The sequence below is a fragment of the Taudactylus pleione genome, unplaced genomic scaffold, assembly GCF_031769625.1.
Source record: "Taudactylus pleione unplaced genomic scaffold, aTauple2 ptg000487l, whole genome shotgun sequence".
NCBI classification, from domain to species: Eukaryota; Metazoa; Chordata; class Amphibia; order Anura; family Myobatrachidae; genus Taudactylus; species Taudactylus pleione.
Window position 1 is genome coordinate 2,580,903 of NW_028284889.1, and position 21,897 is coordinate 2,602,799.

Here is a 21,897-nt window from a genome sequence, read left to right on the forward strand (position 1 = left end):
CACCATAGAGGACAGCCAGCAGCCCGGACAAATCTTGCAGGTAAAGAGATGTCAGCACCCAGCCGGGGGAGGGGGTGGGGACACCAGGCAGTAGAGAGACGGAGGACCCAGCCACACTATTTAACGGATAAATAGCAAGGAGACACCGCTCAAACAGGCCAGCACCGGACTCCAAGGAGACAGAGCTTCCAAGATAGCAGGATAAAAAACAGGATTTTTGCGGAAGAGCTGGGAGAATGCAACCTACGCCATGCTACTCCAGGCCACGCCCCTTTTTAGAAACATATTTAAGATACATCTATAATAATTAAAAATAAATCCTGACAACCCTTTCATGCCTCCATTGTGCGTCTTGGATACTTGGTTGTTAAGACATGTCGAGCTTATTGATTATTTTACATACTCAGACAAGTGGTACAAAGGTGCTTTATGTATCTGCCTGATAAACTCAACATGCATACACTCTATGTACCCATACATAATAGACAACTTGGTCACACAAGTGTGGAAATAATCTATGAATACTACCCAGGGCATTCAGTGTGTTGTGCCAGGATGTCAGCATTTACACAGTTGTGTACATTATTGAGTTTACTATGATGCTTTAGTCGTATGTTGATTGTTGAATGACTATTGTAGTCATGTGACTAAAGAATGTTTGGGCCTATATATATTCAGGGTCAGTATGATTTACTGCAGTGGTGAAGATTCCGAATGTCCAAAGGTTAGTATAAACTAACCTAATTCTACCCCCTATCCCTGCTTTAGGGGTGCCTAACCCTAACCTCCCCCCCTAGTGCCTAAACCCAACCCCCCCTTCCCTGCAGCCTAACCCTAAGTCTCCCGGGGGGGTGCCTAACCCCCCCTTCCCCTAGCCTAACCCTAACCTCCGGGGGGGGGTGCCTAACCCTAAATCGCCCCCCGGGAGCTGCTAACATCCCTCCTCCCCCACCACCGCGGCTGTCCGCGCCCGGTTTACCTTCCATCGGTAAGCCTGGTGTCGGGCTCCCGGCGTAGGTCTAATGACAGGCGTCGGGATTTCGACGCTTGTCATTAGACACTTGCCGGGATTAGACAATCGGGAAGCCGGCGGTTGGGATTACGTCCGTCGGCTTCCATATATTCTCCACTGCTATCTCCTCCATAGTGTAACAAATACATTATTTATGAAACCACTCAAAACTTAAAGTAGAATAAAAAAATTGAGAATGTGAACAAATTATGTATGTTGATGCCTAAATATGTAATTATTTTCATAGACTGTATTCACATGAAACACTCAGGAAAGAGTAAATACCGGTAACTGTATAAATAATGTGAATAGAAAATATATTTGCATTCTTTATTTAAATCATTTGGTTTAGTTTAGACGCAACAATGTTTTAAACATAAAAAATAAAGTACATTATCACTCATACACATTTATCACGTATGCGCAGCTTATCACATATACATGGGCTGCTCATAAATGGGCTAGAAGTTTTGTGCATTCCGTGTCTCTTACTCAAGGGCCCTCATTACCTTAGCCACCACTAGCACAAGGCCCAGGAGAACACTTTTCAGTGCCAGATCTTTTTGTAATTAGTGAAGGTAATACTTTTTTTTTTTTTTTGGGCCTCCATCCTCAACAAAAAGCAATCAGCCCAACACATATTAGCCAATATGTTGTCTACAGTGTGAGGGGGACAATGTTGTGTCCCTGAATTTATGGTAACTATCTCAACTTGTTTAGCCCAGCCCCTGTTGAGTAGTGTCTCTTATACAGGCACCCTATAGAAGTGGCACAGACACATCGGTGAGTCCCGTGCGAGACTGCCTGATGTTTTAAAGTAGCAGTCTTTTAATAGGCAAAATCAACCTGGGACTCCATGTTGCACGTCTCCTGATAATCATTGTAGTATGCCCATGCTCGCACATCTAGTTTTAGTTGTTTATGTAATGAGAAATGGTTATGGTGGACAATTTACTTATGAGACCGCACCTGGAAAAGTGTTATAGGCCCCATTTGATTCTCTAGGTACCTGGGTGGTTAAATAAGAGTTCTTGTACTTTTACATACTGGGGCTAGTTGTGGTTTTATTTTTCCTGTCTCTTTCTCTCTCTCTCTTTCACTTACTCTAGTAAACGCACCTCAAGCTCATCCTTTACTAAATGCACTATTATTACTTGGTTCCTAGCCATTGGTTTCAAATGCCCATCCCTAGTTCCATCAATGTTCATGATCCGATAGAAGTGCTTTTTCCATTGAATATCGGGTTTGTGATGGTTGCCAGTCATCCGATGGCTACCTGCACATATTTAGATGGTTTGGACACAATGGCTACAAGACGTCGCGTGATTTGATGTCTGTAGCCTAGCAACTATTCAATCTCGGGTTTCCGATGTACATCCCAACCTGGATCTGGTTACCATGATTAACTTTATTCTGGTTCACTGTATCTGAGGCCAAACTATTCTCTTTTCGATATAGAGAACTAGTCAGCATGTCACTTTTGTCTCTGATTTCCATTCCACAAGCATAGAAGATTGTTTATATTTTCTAGTAGGAATGATCAAATGAAAAAAGTTGGATTTTAAGTGATTGTGTACAATTTCATTTTGAAGGAAAAAGGAAATGAATTGAGAGAGACTGTGAAAGACCTAGTGGGGGTGGGGGGCAAATCGATTAGTGGCGATGTTAGGCTCTGCAGATACTTGACCATTGCAGTAGACTCAACATCGCTAATTTTCCTGTGCACCTCTATAGAGTGCAGACGTGCAACGTCCCCTGTAGCATCAGTATACAGCTGCACATTCAACATCAACAATTGTAAAATTACAAAAGCTTTCCATTTTTCATTTAAATGAATATGTTTCTGGATATTGTTGAATATGGTTTACCCCTTGCATGGTCCCTCGAATGTTGGAAAGTAAATGGGTCACCCTAATACAACTGAGTAGGATGCTGTAAAAAATCAGCCAGGAGATATAGGGGCTGATTCTCAGTCACACGCAGTGCCGATGTTCACGTACTTCAGCAAGTTTCTGCAACTGCGCATTTCTGAAATCTCCTAGGCTGTTGCGATTGGCACAGACCATATCAAATGGGGCAGAAAAGTGATGGGCGTTCATGGGCGAAGACTGGGAGGTCGCCAGAAGTGCACATACAAATTGTCTGTCTCAGGGGCGTGTTGCAGGCATGTCAGTGAAAGCGGCTGCACTCGCAGACCTGCAGCCATAGGAGTCCTGAGTCAAAGGAAGAAACTGCACCTGTCATGAGGCTAGTGCAAGTGTCCATAATGCGCCAATGGCGGAGCCTAAAGAAACATGAGAGACTAAAAGTGGGCGTCTCAGTGTACATTTAGATCACCCTTGTACACCAGTGGAAGGCTGATACTACCATTTGCATATACTCACAGCCGCAACTCCGGCAAGAGCTACTGCAGCTGCGCCCATTTCTCAATCAGGCCCACAGTCTCTGTGACGATATTGCATCAAATTGTTTAATTTGCCAGGAGTAGGAATTTTTGCTGAGAAATGTTTTTTAAAGGTTTTGTTCACTAATATTGATTAGTCTGCTGCCGTTTGTGGGTGGAAAGAGGGCGGTGACTGCCTCAGTTTCCCCAAACAGAGGCGTGTCCCCACCGTTGAGGGTGGAGGGAAGAGGCCAGGATCTCCGCCGGCTGATTTCCTGTGTTCCTGTGCTTTTAATTATAAATTGAACCTTGTGCTCTTACTAAACATTTTTCATTTTTATCGAGATGCAGAATTAATATAAGTTTCAATACAAATCATATTTCTGTACACATATAACTATAACTATGTTTAAATAATAAGTGGTGGTAAATGCAGTGTAATCCACAGAGCAGAATGTTCTCACTTTTTGTCATTAAAACAAAATTAATAGCTTATGTTTTATTTGTGGTGTACAGAAGGGGTCTCTGTTAACCTAATAAATATATATATATATATATATATACAAACTGAATTCTTTTATATGTCTTTATATAGGTTAAAATGTTTATTGTTGGTGTATTTCACTCAGTGTGTTGCATACAGAGGGCCTGATGCAGCATGAATCGCAACAGCGTTCGCAGATCAATCAATGGTGCGTACTGCATATGCAGCGCAGTGTGCGTGCGTGAGTTAGCTGGTTCAAGCAGAATAAAAGCCATTGCAGAGTGAGTGACGGGCTGTAAGCGTTTGGGGGTGGTGACGGGGGAGTGGTCGGAGAAACGCAGGTTTGTTTGTCTGTTTGGACGCAGTTTCCGGGGAGTGCATAAATTAGCCACTGAGACGGCATACGCAGCTTGAGTACTCACTGCGTTCAACAAGACTTGCAGTTTCTGCGACAGGTCAGACCTGTAACTCTGCATGAGGGGCCGATGTATACGCAGGACTGCAAGGTATTACGGATGTGAGATAGCGGTATTGGGCGTCTCTATGCTGGCTGTGCGACGGCTTCACGATTGCATTCATTAGCATATTTTTGCAGCAGACCTGCATTTACGGGGCTGTGATCACAATAACGATCCATGCTGAATTAGGCCCAGAATACAGTATTTGCCTGTTCACAGAACTACCAGCACTAGTCATAGCAAACTCATGCACCAATAACATAATATAGTAATTTATATTCTTCAAAGTGTGTTTTAATGTAGCCAATAAATGTTACATCAGAATCATCGGTTTAACATTGGTTTTGATTAATGCTCATTTGTGTTTTGCAGAGTTCTTATCTTCGGTATTCCCTGAATGTGATCTTGGTGAATATGGAAAAGACTGGAAAACGTGTACCACAAATGTTAATGCAATGATTCGCTGTTTACATTTAGAAATGAAAAAAAACACAGTAAGTCATAAATTGTATTTATTTCATTTTACCTATCTGTGTTGGATATATCATTAGATTTGCCAGCTGAATATATACATAAACTGTCCTTGCAGTAGTATTTCTAATATTCCAGTTTACTATCCTTCATTATCAGAATAAACATAAATTGTATATCCATGCACAAACAAGTTCTGTCTCACTGACACAGTATATGAAGAGCACCTGTCATTTTGTTGCATTACAGTGGAACTAAGCCCCTCCCCAGCCACAGAACTTACAGCCCCATTGCCCTTTCTTCATTTTCACATCGGCTCTGTTAGGCCTCACAGCCACTGGCCTTAATGAACTTACAAACATATATAAAAATGAATGTAAAGAAGGCGCCGGTTCTGAATTGGTTGCTGTCTGGGAGAGGTACTTTGGTGACCATCTAAATCATTTTAATCCCGGTCTACTTGGGGATACCTTTTAAGGCCTTTTTTAGGGGAACATTTATTAGCGTGTATTAATCGGATTGCACCAAGTAAGGTTTTCAGTCGCAGAGTGAGTTGGTGCAATGTTGTTAATAGGTGTAATACGCCCCAAACGGTTGTGTGTGTCGGCGCGGGTGTGCTTGTCGTACTTGTCGTACCTGTCTTCACAGCAACTGTCGTGTTTCCCGGTCTCCTCAATGGCTTCCGATCACTTCTGCTTGTAGACCACCTTTTTTGATTAAGCAGAGAAATGAGGACCCCAGAGACCCCCCCAAAACAAGTCACTACACATGTGGACAGTGACTAGAATTTTAATAACCGGAACAAGATATAACTGTTCTTGAGTTACAGAAAAGATGAATTTTACAGCAATATTACCCAATGACTTTTACTAGCAATAGGTGACCACCCTCTCAATTATTAATGAATATGACTCTGATACCGTATACCATACAATTTTAGTTTTATGAAATTCCGCACAAAAATCCTATCAATAGCTTACACTTACAACAGGTTCAATAATACTTTCGACATAACAGTAAAATGTGACAGTAAAAGAAAAGAACTCAGACTGTGGGCCTGATTCCGATTCTGGAATAGAGTAAGAAAAGGCCCCCATACACCAGAGATTGATTGCAGCAATCGTGCAATTTGCAGTCGATTGTGTATAATAATCTTTTGGAGAACAAACAGAAAAGGAAAAACTCTGTGTTGTGAGCACTCTTAAGTATTATACAAAGATTAATACGTAACTTTTAATCAGTAACAAAAATACATAAAATGCAAGCCCTACATACGCTACTAAAGAAAGTAGTGGGGACACCTGTAAATAGAAAAATGCTTATGATATACCACTAAATATAACTAGACATACACATATATTGGGTACATACATACATTTAAGAAAGGATGAACAACTCCTTCTGGATATATAATTAATTACCAATGAAGAGCAGATAGCTGCATGAGCATAGCAATAAGCTCTGATTTCTAACAATTCAAAGTTGATAGAGTATATAGATTTGTTAAATCAGTACCTGGCGAAATATCAAGTGGAATAACATTCATACCATGTCAAAACCAATCATAATGTCATAATGGTATATACAGTCAGTATTCAAAATATAGAAGCATCACATAGCATTCCTTGATAACCTCAAGATGAAATAAAAAATATAGTCAGGAGACAACAAGATTGCTGCCAATAACTCAAATAGTTCCCACCTGGCCTAGGTCATCTGTGAGAACATAAGAGCTAATGACATGCGTTGACCCTTAGAATATAAAGAGTGAATGGTACATTTCTCAGAATAAGTCTCAAATCCCCGGACGTCTTACATGTGCATAGGACGTGCAGTGAAAGGACCAATTTATCTGAGCTAGTCACCACTCAATAAGAAAAATGCTATAGTATGAGAATATTTATTGATCATCCGAAGATGTCAATATATTACATTATGTGCAAAATCGTGATAGCAGATTTGTATCAACCAAATAAAGAAGAAATATCAGAAAAGCGAGGGAAAAAGAACCGATACTCCCAGTTCTACCACTACTCATTTAGTCCAAGGCCATTGATGAAAAGTGTGACATGGGGGGACAGTTATACCCTCTGAAAATAAAGAGTGAGTGATACGTTACTCAGATGTTCCTTTCTGCTTTCTGATGTCATGCTCTCGGCATCAGACAACTGATGAGAGAAGTATTAGTCTGAGATTGTACCTAATCAGTCAGAGTGATACAAAGTATAAGACTAAATAATTATAGCTGCTATTGAGTAAATATTGAATATAGTATAAATGTATGGTAATTTTGTTAACACAATCAATAGATCGACAAATACCCATTAAAGTAAAATGCACATCCAAAGTTTGAATATTGTGTGTGCTAATAATATGGGTATAGTACTAATATCCATACGACACTCTTTGTCTGGTGATATTAAGTGCTTCCACAAGGTATTCACTTCAATGGATCACATATTAGTGAGGGAAACACTGTAGCAGGCAAATCTCCTGTGTCTGCTGGATAATGTAACAACTTGTAATGTAACAAAATCTCAATCCTCATATGTTCTCACAGGGAAAGGTATCCTGGTGTAAATTTCCTTAATGCTGTCTTGTGAGAACTTTTATATAAAAGGGAAACATTAACCCTTACAAACATTGGTGTAGACTTGGAAAACACCATAAGTAACAGACAACAACAAAATCATGATCCTGTATGGAAATCATATATAGAGGTATATCCAAATATCAAAACACTGGTCTTATAAGCACTTATATATATATATATAACAAATTGCTAAGCCATACATACATTGGTGTAAATTTAATAAATGCTATAAGTTGCAAACATTAGCAAAGTCGCGATCCTCTATAGAGATCATATATAGAGGTGTGTCCACATATCAGGACATTAACATGACTTCCCAAGAGAATACAGAATTGAGGATTTCTTTATAGGTATGTACTCGGAGCAGCAGTACAGCAAAAACTTCATTTAGTTTAAAGTGCATGTGGTATTGGGGTAGAATACATCCCCATAAGTGTTAAAGGATGGAAAGATTATCCATACCAGTTTACAAAATTAAAAACATGGTGGTATATCAAATAAAGGTCATACAATTAGACATAAAGGAAAGACACATAACTGAATACCAACTGATAGTAGTCGGGTCCCGTGCTGCGCAGCCACGGGCACCCTTTCTGTCTGCCGACGCACGTTTCGCCAACGGCTTGTTCCTCTCCTCTCCTCTCCTCTCCCTCGCTTTTCTGATATTTCTTCTTTATTTGGTTGATACAAATCTGCTATCACGATTTTGCACATAATGTAATATATTGACATCTTCGGATGATCAATAAATATTCTCATACTATAGCATTTTTCTTATTGAGTGGTGACTAGCTCAGATAAATTGGTCCTTTCACTGCACGTCCTATGCACATGTAAGACGTCCGGGGATTTGAGACTTATTCTGAGAAATGTACCATTCACTCTTTATATTCTAAGGGTCAACGCATGTCATTAGCTCTTATGTTCTCACAGATGACCTAGGCCAGGTGGGAACTATTTGAGTTATTGGCAGCAATCTTGTTGTCTCCTGACTATATTTTTTATTTCATCTTGAGGTTATCAAGGAATGCTATGTGATGCTTCTATATTTTGAATACTGACTGTATATACCATTATGACATTATGATTGGTTTTGACATGGTATGAATGTTATTCCACTTGATATTTCGCCAGGTACTGATTTAACAAATCTATATACTCTATCAACTTTGAATTGTTAGAAATCAGAGCTTATTGCTATGCTCATGCAGCTATCTGCTCTTCATTGGTAATTAATTATATATCCAGAAGGAGTTGTTCATCCTTTCTTAAATGTATGTATGTACCCAATATATGTGTATGTCTAGTTATATTTAGTGGTATATCATAAGCATTTTTCTATTTACATTAGGGATGTGCAGGCTCGGATAGGTTCGAGTTTGCACGTGGAGTTCGGATTTTTCCCTCCAAAAAAACGGAACTCAGAAAGAGGCAAAACGTCATCTTACATGGACGAACATCATCATTCCTGGACTTTTGTCCAGGAATGATGATGTTCGTCCATGTAAGATGACGTTTTGCCTCTTTCTGAGTTCCGTTTTTTTGGAGGGAAAAATCCGAACTCCACGTGCAAACTCGAACCTATCCGAGCCTGCACATCCCTAATTTACATGTGTCCCCACTACTTTCTTTAGTAGCGTATGTAGGGCTTGCATTTTATGTATTTTTGTTACTGATTAAAAGTTACGTATTAATCTTTGTATAATACTTAAGAGTGCTCACAACACAGAGTTTTTCCTTTTCTGTTTGTTCTCCATATGATTATAACTCTAGTGAGCACCACCACTGCCCTTATATATTCATTTTAGATGTGTTATAATTCATTTATAGTATAGTGGTCCTATTATCCTTAGATAATATCTCTCTCAACAGTCTGTGCGACGATATCCCCCTTTTTCCCCTTTCCCTGTTTTCATTCCATGTATAATAATCTTTCCCTTTTTCAATCGATTGTGACAATTCTGCAATCGATTGAAAAAGGGATAGATTTTTATACACAATCGATTGCAAATTGCATGATTGCTGCAATCAATCTCTGATGTATGGGGGCAGTAACTGTGGATCTTAGTAACCCCATGCAGGTGGAGCAGATGTAACATGTGCAGAGAGAGTTAGATTTGGGAGGGGGGGGGGGGAGTCCAAACTGACATCTTCATTGCATTGTAAAATAAAGCTGTCCAGCATTTGTGGGCTACATAGAGAAGCAGCCAGTATTTACCCTGCATGCAAAATAAAATGTATGTATTTGCATCCCTTGCATTGCAGCATGGTTTGTCCAGGTACACAGTTATGCTCTATCTCACTCTATTCCCAAGTCTGAATCAGGCACTCTGTTCCATAGCTTTAGGCTTTTGCTGGACTAAAAGTCACTGAATTATGCTGAATGTCCACCAGGTGGCAAATATGTGTGGTGATCTTTAACCCAGGGGTGGGGAACCTTTTTTCTGCCGTGGGCCATTTTGATATATATAACATTACTTGTTGGCCTGGTTCAGGCCATGCCCCCTCCGCTTGACGTTGTACGGGGGCGGGACCATAATCACCGATGATCACAGCAATGCCCGTTGCATCTGAGGATGCTCCAGAGAGCTGTAAGGGCAGCGGTGTGACAGTCTGATGCATCCTAAGGACGCTCCAGGTGGCACTGCTGCATAGATTATGGCTGCAGTGTGCCATTCTAAGCACCCTGATAGCCAAATGAGGCTAGCAGAAAAAAGCTTAGAGGGCCAGACCAAATGATTCCGAGGGCCTTATAAGGCCCCTGGGCAGGAGGTTCCCAATCCCTGCTTTAACCATACAGGGCAGCTTCCTTACTGTCTGTCTGTAGGATAAACAATACTGTCCCATTTGCTAACTACAGTATGAAGTAATAATATAGTCTCCTTTTGCTGACTGCAGTATGACACATATTAATACAGTTGTACTGATATAAGGCTTTCCTAATTTGACTTAAATACTATACAGAAGGCAGGGAATAGTTGGCTGTTGTGAGCCTTGAAGTGGAACTAGAAGGCACAGTATAGGCTAACAGGCTCTTTTGGATAAAGCTGTGGTACACTGCCTGCTGTCACTGCTTTGCTCCCTTTCTTTATACTGGACTGACTTTCCTTGCAGGCTAACGTGTGTGTGTGTAAGGGGAAGTGTGGTGCTTACCAGCCGCTGATGACAGGCTCTGATAATAAGTCTCTCTGGTTGTCTGTTGCTTTAGCAGCTAAATCTGTGTCACTGCCCAAGGTGTTTTCCCCTGCTGCTACAATGGCTTGCGATATACACCAGCTGGCAGCAGTTCTGCTGATCACGTACAGCGCTCTCCCTGCCGTTAGCTCAGCGATCGTTCTCTGGGTCCCCAATGCAGCGTCTCCCATGGCTTCCTCCCTTCTCAGCGTGGGTCGCCCACGTTGTAGGCACTGCCGTTCTCTGGATCGGGCAACACACCAGATGGCTTCCTGGGCTCTCCACCTTCTCTCTTCCCGCTCTGTAGACTACGCCTCTCAGACCATCGGAACAGCCAATTGCAGGGCCTGTCGTTCCCTGGGTCCTGCTGCTCCTTGCATTTCCCCCGCTGTATCACTAGGCAAGGGGAGGGGTTGTTAAAACCCTGCAGCTCCGGGGCATGCAAATACAGAGTTGCCACAGTACATCCACTAAAGTGGTGGCCAGATTTCCACAGGGTCCTAGTGGGGTACCACAAAAGCTCTCTGGATGATAGTGTCTCTGCTTACAATGCAAAAAGATTGGGCCAATTATCTTTTTTTATAAGTCTAAGCGTCGGCTACTTTTTTCCAAGCATGCTCTATACTCTCAGGCAGATGTCGGTAGTAGTTATCTTGCATGACTTGCCTGCGATAATATGGCTAGTAGAACTATCCCATGCCTGCTATATTGGTGAATTAACTATGTATTTGTGATTCAGATAGCTGACACTTTATTTTCAAGACCTGTATGCATCGCGAGTTAAATATATCCAGCAGCAGTTGTTTGCTTATTTGGATGGGGTGGATTTATCGAGGCTCTCGGCTGATGCTGTAGACTTTAATAAAGTAAAACAATTGTGAAGTCCGCTCAGCTTACTTGGAGTTCCAAAGTCCAAAAGATTTATTTGCACAAAGAAATAAAGAGTAGCGCCCCTTACAATGCGCATGTGCGGTTGGCACAAACACAAGGCTTCAATTCTGAATGCACTGACTTCCAATGGTCACTGCAGTACAATTTATAGGTTCACATTCTAATAGTCCTCAGGGAATAAAATCATTGGGTACCGGCAGGGATCTGTGTATACTCGACGTTGGATAGGTCAGGACCTTCTCCTTTGTGTGTGCAGCCGGATCTTCATAAAGCCTGAAGGCCCCACCGATGACTATCCCATGCTGGATTTCCTTTGTTTTACAGTATCATGGGTGAGGGGGAAATATAGAGTTTCAGTGCTTAACTGCAAATAAAGGGAACTAGAACACTACATCAATAATATTACACTTATATTTACAGTAGAGATGCAGTATTTATCTGTAAAACAATACATATCAAATGCTGAGTAAAATAAGACTAAACATCAATATACAGTTATGCAAATTCAATACAAAATAGGAAATTACAATAATATTCATAATAACATACAGAAAGTATTGCATTTTATTGTACTTCATTCAGTTTTAATATTTGACTTTGACAACTTCTTAGAAGCCCCTATTACGTTGGATCTTTCCCTGACCTCCTTTTCTAATAGCAAAGCTCTGGGGATAGATGGTATCCCATTCAAACTATTTTATATTCCCCAGTTGTTAAAAACCTGCAACCAGTTGTTGGGGCTGGATCTCCTGCCTTCATCCATGCCAGAGGCCTTATTAGTTGTTCTGTGTAAGCCAGGTAGGGATCCCACTATTTGTAGACTCCCATCGCATCTCATTATTAACTACGGCTATTAAAATACTTGCTAATCTCCTGACGATTAGGGTTAATGCTCTCATTGCATAGATGATCCACTCTGATCAAATGCGCTTTATGCCTGGAAGTCCACTGTACAGAATCTGCATAGTTTATTTATGCCCCTTCTGTTCTCTCATGATGCTGAGGAGGGGGCAATGTCAAAGGCCTTCGACTCGGTGGAGTTGGGGGTATTTGTTGGCCATTCTTCCTCTTTTTGGTCACAATTTTCTGTGCCTGATTCAACTACTACTGTATGCTTCCCCAGCAGCTCATGTTACCATTAATGGCTTCAGAAGTGTTTGCTTTAAGTAAGGGCACACATCAGGGTTGCACCTTTTCCCCTGTGTTGCTTGCACTTGCTATAGAGCCCCTGGTATGCTTTATTAGGGCACACCCTGGCATCTGTGGTCTCCTTATGGGAGGCACAGTTAAAACCATTGCGCTTTACGCAGACGATATACTGCTGTCTGTGGTAGATGCGGGTGACTCAGTAATCTGCTTGCGAACGTTTTTGGATCATATTCATGTCTTACAATTAATTGGCAAAAATCTCATATATTGGGCAAAATGTAATAGCCATTTTTTTTTACAGTTTAGCCTTTAAGATTATTACCACTTAAAAAATACAGAGAGACTCACGTAAATACCCGCAGCATTGGAATATCACAGGCTATTACATTTATCCCATTATCTCTTAGGGGTCGTTCTATGGTGTTAGTTGCTCTGGACTGATTGCTTTAAGTACCTGGGTGTTTGGGTGTCTCGCATACCTAAAGATTATATGAGGTTGAATGTTGATCCCATTACTGAAGATTTTAGATTGAAATCGCATCTGTGGAAGGAGCTACGTTTCACCTTGACTGGCAGGATTAATTTGTTTAAAATGGTTATGCAGCCCAAATACCTGTATGTGTTGCAACATTCAACCATCTATATCCCACATTGACTGTTTCATTCAGTTAATGACCTTGTTTCCTCATTTGTGTGGGTTAAAAAAAAAAAAGGGCAGGATAAAATGTCTAATGGAGCATACACACGGTCAGATTTGTCAGATGATCGATTAAATGATTTGAACGATTTTACCAAAGTTTTGAACGATTGAACGATTTTTGACTGCATTAAAATGAATGGAATCGTCCAAGTCTGACTGCAAACACATCAGATGTCAGAAATCGTTATCTGACCATCGGGAACGCGCATCGTTGATCGTCCATCGTTCAGGCATGTCAGATATGAACGATTTTCCTTCAGATATGAACGACTGAACGATTTTTAAATCGTTATCGTTCATATCTGAAGGAAAAATCTGACCGTGTGTATGCACCATTAAGGTGAATACACACGTAATGATTTTGTAACCAACGATTTTCTGTCAGATTTTCTGTCAGATTTTCCCTTGAAAAAGTGAACGATTTTTTGAAGTGTAATGGACGATTTTTTGAACGATGAACGAATAATGTTCTTTCCCTTAATGAACAACGTCATGTTGGGCAGTCTGAAATGGACGATGAACGAAAACTACAAACGGGAGTGTGCATTTGTGATTATCGTTAATCGTTATAACTCATAAACTGATCGATTTTTTTTTTGAACGATTTAACGATAACTATGTCGTTATCGACAAATCGTTCAAAAAATTGTTACGTGTGTATGCACCTTTAATTTGTGTAGGCCTAAGGGAAACTGTTGTATTATCTGGCAGCACAATTATCCCATTTAATTGCTTGGATTGTTTGTCTGCAGGATTGTGCTTTGTGGGGCTTTCTGGGTGAGCAAACTGGTTTCTTGATGTCTCCATTGCAGTTTCTCCTTGTTGGTAGCTGGGTTAGGAAACAGTCCCCCATTGTAAAACAGACAGTGGAGATTTGGCGAGTAGTTATTGGTATTTTGGGAACTTCGTGTTGTGATCCCGATACCCAACTCTGGGATAATGTTAGACTCCCTGAACTGGGCAGCTCTGAGGGCAGTGCTCTTTGGTCTCAATATGGGGTAAATACACTGGATCATGTTTATCAAGATTCACTCATCAAATTGTTCAATCAGATTTAGGCCCGTATTCAATCAGAGGTGAAAACTGACATTTGTTTCACCTTCGGTGAAATGGGACAATTTTTGCCGAAAAAAACTGCGAAAATAGGTGAAAAATTGCGTCTGTACTCCAAAAAATGGCTGAAGTACATCGGAAATTATTTTAGAAGTGTACGATTGGCCGTAATAAAAGTATTTTGGTACTTAAGTTGTGTTGGTTGGTGGTAATTTGTGTATACGGAAAAACGTAAAAAAATTATCGAAAGCAATTTTTTCCCAGGAAATGACTGTTCTATGCAAATTGGGGGTATGTTAAAATAGGTGCAAGTATATTTTCACGTCGTAAAAGCGCAAGTTTAAAAAACCGCCTGCTGCGGCCACGTGCGATTTTTAAAACACTTGACACATACACACCGCCGCCCGAAAAACCAGACCCAAGATGTTAAACCCTTTTTCAACTATTTTTTTTTTGCACCCAAAAATTGACCGGCCGTTTTTCGCTAAAGTACGCAACTTACAAAAAAATGTTGGGGTAATTTATCATTAGGGAGGTGTTCATTTTTAGGCAAAAGTAGGGATTTTTCTTTTTTTTTTTTTTTGCTCTCCTGGTCTGGGATGGTGAAAACTTTTCTCCTGTTTTTTTTTCGCCTGTTTTTTTTTGGGGAAAAACTGACATTTTCGCCGCTAATTGAATACGGCCCTAAATTGGAATTCCACACTCCCAGCTTGCTATTTTTCCGTTATCTTCAATCGTGTCATGCTTTCTGTGCCCAGTTTGAGGACTCTTCTTCCCTGCATCTCATTTTCTCCCATTAAGAAGCTCCTTCTCTCTTTAGGGAGGCGTAAGACTGTCTCTCTTTTTATTCCACCCTAAATTCTCAAATTCCCCATAGGGTTTATCACAGTTGCTGAAACCTAAATGGGTAGAAAATTTGGGCCCCTAAAGAAAGAGCAGTGGTTCCCAGGTGATTGGTTGCCCTTATGACACCACCATGTACATTATATATCAATAAAAACACTCTACGTTCTTCATAGCATATATTATACCCCTCTCAGCCTCCTTCGTGTTGGACTCTTAGCTCAGATTCCCTTTGTATGCGATGTGGAATCTCTGATGCAGATTACTGGCACTTATTAAGGGAATTTGCAAGTAACTGTTGAGAACAGTAAGTCCAAGACCAAACAGGCACATTTTGGGTCAGTTAGGCCCATTATAGTCCCGGAGGTAGCCACGTATCTCAAGACATGACTAAGCAACTAGAGGATAGGACCAAAGCAGATTCCAATAATCAGCATCAAATCTCTCCACACTTAACACAGGAAGTAGAAGTTTAACCTCCAATTCCTCCCAGACGCACATGAGTCCAATACTGAATTATTTATATTGCATTTGCTAAAATCTGGCAGCACGAGGAGAACCAAGAACAATGCCCTATTCCTCAACCGTAAGGGGACCAAAGTCCTCTTACCATTTAGATCTTAATACCAGCAAGCCACCCAAACCCAAGGTTGACATTAAGAAGGAAAGGAGGAATACAATACATATAGGAAACATGTTGTCTGGAAGGGAGAGTACGCAACAAAGTATGCACAGGTGATTACAACAAAGTAGGAGTACCCCATCCCACTGTGCACGCAGTGCATGTCTGAGCTGCAACAATCAATAAAACATAAAACCAAAATCCGTACTGAGTTGTAAAAAGAAGCACACCCACAGCCGTCCGGGACAGTAGCAGCGGAGACCGGAGTGGCAGCAAGAGGTAGATTCAAGATGAAAAGAATGCAGCACTCTTCGTCCTACTTTCATGCCTGACAAGGCCACACCCCCACATTCTTGCACTCTAAAGCTGGATACACACAAAACGATGTGTGTACCCAGCAATGTCGCCGACGATCCCAGTGCCAACGGGCCAAAATATCGGACGGTCTGTACACACTGGGCGAACTGGTGCCCGACCCCCCGTTATGCTGGCCCTCCCGTATAGCACTGCATGGGATCGTCAGCCGCATCGCCTGATCTTACATGCTGCACATAAGATCAAGTGAAGAGGCTGGCGACCCCATGGAAGCGCGCACTATACGATGTAGTGCATACACACTACATATTTTTAACGATTTGTCGTTGCGATGTGTCGGAATCGGCCACATCGTTAAAGATATTGTGTAGTGGTGTGTAGGGGCCATTAGTTAGTCAGCAGTGTACATTGGAATATTCTTCAAAACTGTAGATTGAATGCTGCCGCACAATGCGGACATGCAGTTGGGTCTGGTTCTCCATATGTCCACTTCCTCAGATCGTTTTTGAAATGAATGGAGAAGGTGTCTTAACATGCATGTAGTTTTAACGTAGTGACGATTGTTTGGATTATAGCATTTGAAAGGATTATTTATTTGGCAATATAATTTTAAAAGTAAAATAGTAAGTCCCTTTGTAACAAGAGGACTGATCATTTTGGTCCCTTTAAGCAAATAGTAGTAAAATGATCTTTTTACTTACAGTTTGTTGAAGTAATTGTATTATTTCTGACACTTTTTATAATGTGATCAACTTTGATCAACTATAAACATTTTTAAATAGAATTTTTTTTAAACTAGAGAGAGTCTCAGCATTATTGCTGATGTGCACAATATATTGTATGTTATTTACTGATCATTATGTTTACTGAATTGTGGCACCTCTACTTTTTTTTTTTTTTTAAACTTTTTTTTTTGTTTAGCAGAATTTAACATGTTTACAGTTAATCCAGAGTGCAGATGTAATTATTTTATATTAAGTGCTGGCGTTTTATATTTTGATTTTAGTTTTACAAAAGTATATGTAAGTTTCACTAAATTTTAAATCCTTTCCCTGTACATGGTAATTTTGTATAACCTGCAAGCCACTGTAGGTGCTGGTAAAAAAGAATCACATGTGTTTTTGTTACTTATTTTCCCCAAGGCAAACCCTTATCCTAGCCAAGCTCCTTCTCAAGCCCCCGATGATTCCATTTGTTTAGACTCTGATGATGCTGCAGAGGAGGACAATGAGGCGGAAGGGCCAGGAGATAGTGTACAGAAGACTCAGTCTGGCCATGCTAATCCGTTACACAGACCGAAGGATAACAGAGAATTGCTACCTCAGGCACTGGGAACCTCAATAAAACATCAGTCTGCAGATCCTATAGGTAACTGTATAGTCTTCTAGATTGAAAGTTCAGTGATTCATTTGTAAAAGCAGCAACCCGCCACTGTATTTTGTTACAGCTACAGTAGTACAATTGGGAACTGTAACAGACTCCCCGTCCCCGGCGGTAACCATCGAGACGCAAGTGCAGTGCAATTCTGACGCATGTGCAGACCGAAAACATTGTGTGCTTGAGACCGAAATAGACGCTGTGTCCACCGCTGAATCAGGCCCCTAGTCACCTCCTTTGGGCAAATGGTTATTGAATTAAGAGTTTTTACTACCGATGTTTCATAGAGAGATCACTTTTATTTTCATGAGATTCTGGCATACAAGTCATTTGGGTGCAGGTTGCCAGATGTGCAAATCTCATGCAGGCATAGAAATATAACCAATGCACAACCAATTGTAGGGATGTAGTTAAGATACCTACAGCCTGCATACCTGCTGACGAAATCCTGGCGCCGGAATGCCACTACCCAGCGAGAAGACTGGTGCCAGAATGCCGACAGCCGGATGGGTTCATGTATGTGAAAACAAATCCTTTAGCATTAGATTGTTCAATTAATATTCAGAAATCATTGTGTCTGGGCAATTTTAGTGTTACACCTGTAAAGTAGTCCTGTTGCAAATACAGTACAACGGTTTTACTGTCCTAAGACACAAGTTGTTTTACAAAGCATCTATTATTCCTTCATGGTGATTGGAGTGCTAGTAACACATAACCCCACATCATACACGCTAAAGTAGCCAAGGGCCACATTGTAAGGATGTGCTTATTGTTGTGTCAACTAATTATAATATGCACAAAACAAGAAATCATGAAAATTACAAGTATGAACTTTCATAAGTCAAGATTTAATAAGAGACTAAAATAGAATGAAGAATAGAAATATTTGCAGTGTATTGGAAGAGGCAATAGGAGGATTAGGGAAGACCAGGGTGATCATGGGAAGGTTGAAGAGACAGTCTGGGAACAATTGAAAAAAAAAAGCACGGCCATGTCACTTTGCTGAGAACATACTTGCACATCCCTTGCTGTGCTTGGTCCTTCCATACAGCACTGATCCAAGGTCCCCGGTGAGGTCAGGCAGCTCCTAAACACACATTTAGAATATAATTGTACAGTATAATGACAGTAGTGTTTGGGGTGTGAGTGAGCAATTTGCTGTGATTTGCAGAAATTTGTAAAGTTGGAATGGACATATTGTTTATAGCAAGATGGGCTTATAGGTCAGGGGTAGGTAACCCTTGGTGCTAGGGCCACAAGGTGTCTTTTGAGAATGTTTAGAATGGGATTTGCAGGTTGTATCTTCTCTTTACTAATTGTGCTTCTGCCCTCATAGAGGAGACTTTTTTTTTGGAGCTCTACAAAATTCTCAACCTATCTTGAGCAAACTAACTTCTGAACAGGAAGGACAGGGAAGCCACTAACATGCTTAGTGTCCATCTATTACATTTCTAAATGTCTGTATAAGTTGCAATGGTGGTGGCACTCCAGAATATTTCTTGTAATGTTAAATTACAGATCTAGCCTCTTTGTGCTTTAAACAGCCCTACTAATCGCGCCATGCTGTGGCGTGACACTCTGTAGCGCCGAGTGTCATTTTCTTTGTGCAACTTTTTACCTTCAAATGCGTCTTATTCACGCAGTGATGCAAATAGCTAGCACAAGCAGCTTCTGCTGATTAAAATAATGTGCAGCATGCCTATATTCTGTGTGCGTCTGCGGGTGTATCTGCATGCAAAACGCTACGTTACACTGTCAGCAGCTGTAACACTGTAACGTAGCATTTCGCATGCAGATACACCTGCAGTTACACATAGAATATAGGCATAGTGCATATCATTCTAATCAGCAGAAGCTGCTTGTGCTAGCTATTCTCATCACTGTGTGAATAAGACGCATTTCAAGGTAAAAAGTCGCTCAAAAGACGCTTAGCACTACCAAGGCGCACGGAGCTCCCGTGTTGTTTGGCGCGACTTGTAACGCATGGAGGATAGATGTATGTGGACACATCTGTATGGCACCCAAATTGTAAACCGTTGCCTACCCCTATTATAGAAAAAAGGCCCTGATTCAGAGCCGGACGCTCTGACAGAGCGCTCGCTCTGAATCAGGGACGGCCTTCTTGTTTTTTAGAGCGGCCTCCTGGCCGCTCGCATAGCTGTGGGTGACCACCCACAGCTGTAGTGAGCGGCCAGGAAGATGGTCGCGATGGTCAAGACCATCGTGACCATCAGGCTTGTGACGAGACCCTTGTGGTAGGGTCTCGTGGCCGCAAGCCCCAGAGAGATTTCGGCTCTAGCAGAGCCGAAAACTCTCCCACTGACACGTGATGTGATGTCAGTGGAGCCGCCCCCAAACGGAGGAGTTCACATGGGAACGCCTCCGTTTGGGCAGCCACTCCCCCGGTCCGCCCACCAAAGGGGGTGTGCTGTCACTCAACATCGACAGCACGCCCCCTTTGGTACGAGACCCAGAGCGACGGTTTGCCCGTCGCTATCCGGGTCTCGCGCATGCGCACTGGACCACCATCGACCCGCTTGCGAGCGCATAAATTATTTGGTGCACACATAACACCTATTCCGTAAAAACGGGCATACATACAGCAATTATCAGCCCAATCCAATGGTTATCTGCAGATTGGCCTGATTATTGCTTAGTGTATTGCCACGACCGATCAGCAATGATCGAACAGTCAGGCATGAATGATTTTCCAACATGCCCGACTGATTCTATCATTTCCCCTGTTCCTCCCCTGGGAAAGAAAGCAGATGATATGGCCATTCACTGTGAAATATCTCGGTGTATAGCTACAATATCTGATAGGGTTCAGGCTGTCAGATAAAATGTCTGTCGGTCTAACAGTGTATGCCCAGCTTAAGAAACTATGAGGAACAATCTTCATGATGAGTTTGTTTTGCTCAGTGTAGCAGTATGTTACAAGCAATGGGTTCTTGTGGGTTTAGGTTTCAAAGAAGAACAAATGGTGTTGAGAAGGTAATAATGTGCCTTATTATTATCATCGGTAAGTTCTTTCAGAGGTCTTATAATTGATTTAATTGGATAACCAGAAAAGAAGGGACAGGCAGGAGATAAAAGAAAAATGTTGGAGTTCAAACAAACCAAAGATCGAGCATGTTTCTCAATTTTTAAGTAGCTTGGTTGTCCACAGAAAAATACTGAATTGAGAACAGGAGAATTGGTACTGCACACCTGTTCATATGATACTTAAAATGATAGACCCTGCTTATTGCATATATATTTTACAATTATATGTGCCGACATCAGGGGGTTTGAGTTTAGTGACCATGTAAATTCAATAGCTTTTTTTTTATCTTTTACATAATCAAAGTTACAAACTGTGCACATTTGGGTACATTTCTGACAACTGGTGTACCCATTATCATCTGAACCCTTTTTCTTAGTATGCATTTATTTTATTTACAGATAATTAGCATATTGTTTCTCTTTTTATACTCATCTTTCTGGTCTTTCCTCCACAGAGCATTTTGGTGAACCCTGGAGGAATGTGCAGTTACCCTTCTCAGTTATATACATAGGCAAAGGAAAGCCTCGACCAGAGCTCTCTGCTAGGTATTTGATTAGGCATCTCTTCCCAGAGGATGTTCTTGTGAAGAGCAATGTGTATGGGAACCTGGAGCGTGGTGTCCTGCCTTTAGACATCAACAGGATTGGTGCATTAAGAGGTATGCTTATTTTAAGGAAATCCCTTTGGATGTATACAGTTATAATAGGGATGTGTGAGACTGGCGCCAATTTCCCTGTTAGATCCAATGGTAGATCCAGACATGCAGCTTGGAACGGCAGGAGCCTTTCAACAATGCCCCTCAAAAGACAGTTATGGATATACAGGATGGTTCCATCGCTTTCTGTGATCTATCCTATGAATTTGTTTGATAGTTTTCTCAATGTATTCAAAGATATGTAAAAAACAGAATGGCAATATCGTATAATACCGTCACAAAAAGGTTTCTCTTTTAAGAAATATATAAACGCACTCACCATTTACCGGTGGGTGATAGGCGTCGGACACAATTTTCACTGTGGTCCTACAGTGGTTGCAAAATGCAACGTAGATCTGGATACCTTTTGGGTCACTCCATAGATGGGGGAAAACACATATGACAGGCTTCCATAGTGCAAATCAGTAAATCCAATACAAGGTCCTACAGGGTTAAGTAGTATACTCACCTTGAATGGGGTGTGATGGAAGCCTTGGACATTTATATTTTAAAACCGATGTCAGTTGGTTTAATATAGAGTTTGCAAAAAAATATGGTAGTTGCTCAAATCAGCTAAATTGCATAACACAGGTGCTTGTAAAGGGCGGGGTTTACACTGAACATAGAAAAAA

General features: G+C 41.1%; 1 protein-coding gene across 5 annotated transcripts in view; it reads left to right on the top strand.

The window, feature by feature from the left end:
• The window catches only part of BEND2 (BEN domain containing 2), a 90,094-nt gene that overhangs the window by 62,095 nt on the left and 6,102 nt on the right, over nt 1-21,897 (top strand). For all 5 annotated transcript variants that reach the window (XM_088449495.1, XM_088449498.1, XM_088449499.1 and 2 more), the window contains 3 exons: nt 4,710-4,831; nt 17,291-17,516; nt 21,026-21,229. In XM_088449495.1, the coding sequence (XP_088305621.1) occupies nt 4,710-4,831; nt 17,291-17,516; nt 21,026-21,229 (552 nt within the window). The remainder of the gene's footprint in view (nt 1-4,709; nt 4,832-17,290; nt 17,517-21,025; nt 21,230-21,897) is intronic.